The 1,401-nt window shown below is 46.1% G+C and overlaps 1 protein-coding gene across 1 annotated transcript in view; it reads left to right on the top strand.

The window, feature by feature from the left end:
- aplp2 (amyloid beta (A4) precursor-like protein 2) overlaps positions 1–1,401 on the top strand; it is a 62,318-nt gene that overhangs the window by 42,994 nt on the left and 17,923 nt on the right. Inside the window, exons 11-13 of the mRNA XM_019861189.1 lie at positions 5–101; positions 421–588; positions 893–1,026. Coding sequence (XP_019716748.1) covers positions 5–101; positions 421–588; positions 893–1,026 — 399 coding nt within the window. The remainder of the gene's footprint in view (positions 1–4; positions 102–420; positions 589–892; positions 1,027–1,401) is intronic.

The following is a 1,401-nucleotide window of genomic DNA, read 5'->3' as shown; positions in this document are numbered from 1 at the left end:
CGAGGACGAAGAGGCAGATAACGATGAAGATCACAACCGAGACAGCAGCAGAATGTCGGACAGCCGTGAGGACGAGGACAAGACTCTACAAGAAGTCAAAGGTTCTTCTTCTTTTTTTTTTTCCAATGACAATTAATTGTCTTGGTCATGTGACATGGGCAGCCCCTCATTGCTAGGCAGAATTCTAAAGTTGAAATTAAAATTGATGAAACTGTGTATTATACTGTGCACACAAAATACTGTGGCTACACAATACACACTTGCGGACAGGAAGTAGGTATGATTGTGCAATTAAAATTTGAATTAATCGGCGCATACTTCCTGGACAGCAAATCAAGTGCAGAATCCCCAGAAGCAGTGTACATACAGTATTAGGTTGTATTTCCACTACTGACTTCCCATTGATGGGCCCCCCTGCAGCCGTGTGCACCCTGGAGGCGGAGACAGGGCCCTGCAGGGCCTCCATGCCCCGCTGGCACTTCGACCTGAGCCAGAGAAAGTGTGTGCTCTTCATCTACGGAGGCTGCGCGGGAAATCGCAACAACTTTGACTCGGAGGAGTACTGCATGGCCGTGTGCAAGCGACTCGGTGAGTGACAGCTTGTCAGTTGCACTAAGGCTTTAAAATTATATTTGAAGTTGTTTTTGGGGAGGGTAATATGTGGTACAGTTTGAAATGAGTGAAGAATCATGTTAATAATTGGGAGGCTTATTTTTATACAAAATTGCCCAGCCCTAGTTCACTGTACAGTATAAAGAGCTAAAGATCGTGTCCAAAAACAAAATCGCGAAAAAATTAATTCACCAAGCATGAATAGGCAGGGGTTCACTGCACTTTATTTCCAATCCCATTTTTTGTTAATATTGGTTTGGCGGATATTTTGGTTCGGCAGCCACGCTCCCGACACCTCAGCCAGCCGACGACGTGGACATCTACTTTGAGACGCCAGCAGATGACAAGGAGCACAGTCGCTTCCAGAAGGCCAAGGAGCAGCTAGAGATCAGGCACCGCAACCGCATGGAGAGGGTGAGCCGGGGGGTGTACCACACCTGCTAAAATACTCAAACTCAAAGAGGCAGTTTGAACACCTCAGCCAGCCGACGACGTGGACATCTACTTTGAGACGCCAGCAGATGACAAGGAGCACAGTCGCTTCCAGAAGGCCAAGGAGCAGCTAGAGATCAGGCACCGCAACCGCATGGAGAGGGTGAGCCGGGGGGTGTACCACACCTGCTAAAATACTCAAACTCAAAGAGGCAGTTTGGGAGTTCGTCAAAAGTGCTCAGCTGTTATGCCTGGCAAGAGGCAAAACATACAAAACAAAACATGTCTCAAAACAAAAAATAATTGGGGTAAAAAAAAAAAAATTAAGTTTGGAGAAAAAAATAAAATACAAAAATA

The sequence above is a fragment of the Hippocampus comes genome, unplaced genomic scaffold, assembly GCF_001891065.2.
Source record: "Hippocampus comes isolate QL1 unplaced genomic scaffold, H_comes_QL1_v1.1 scaffold122, whole genome shotgun sequence".
NCBI lineage: Eukaryota > Metazoa > Chordata > Actinopteri > Syngnathiformes > Syngnathidae > Hippocampus > Hippocampus comes.
This window is presented reverse-complemented; position numbering and strand designations above follow the sequence as displayed.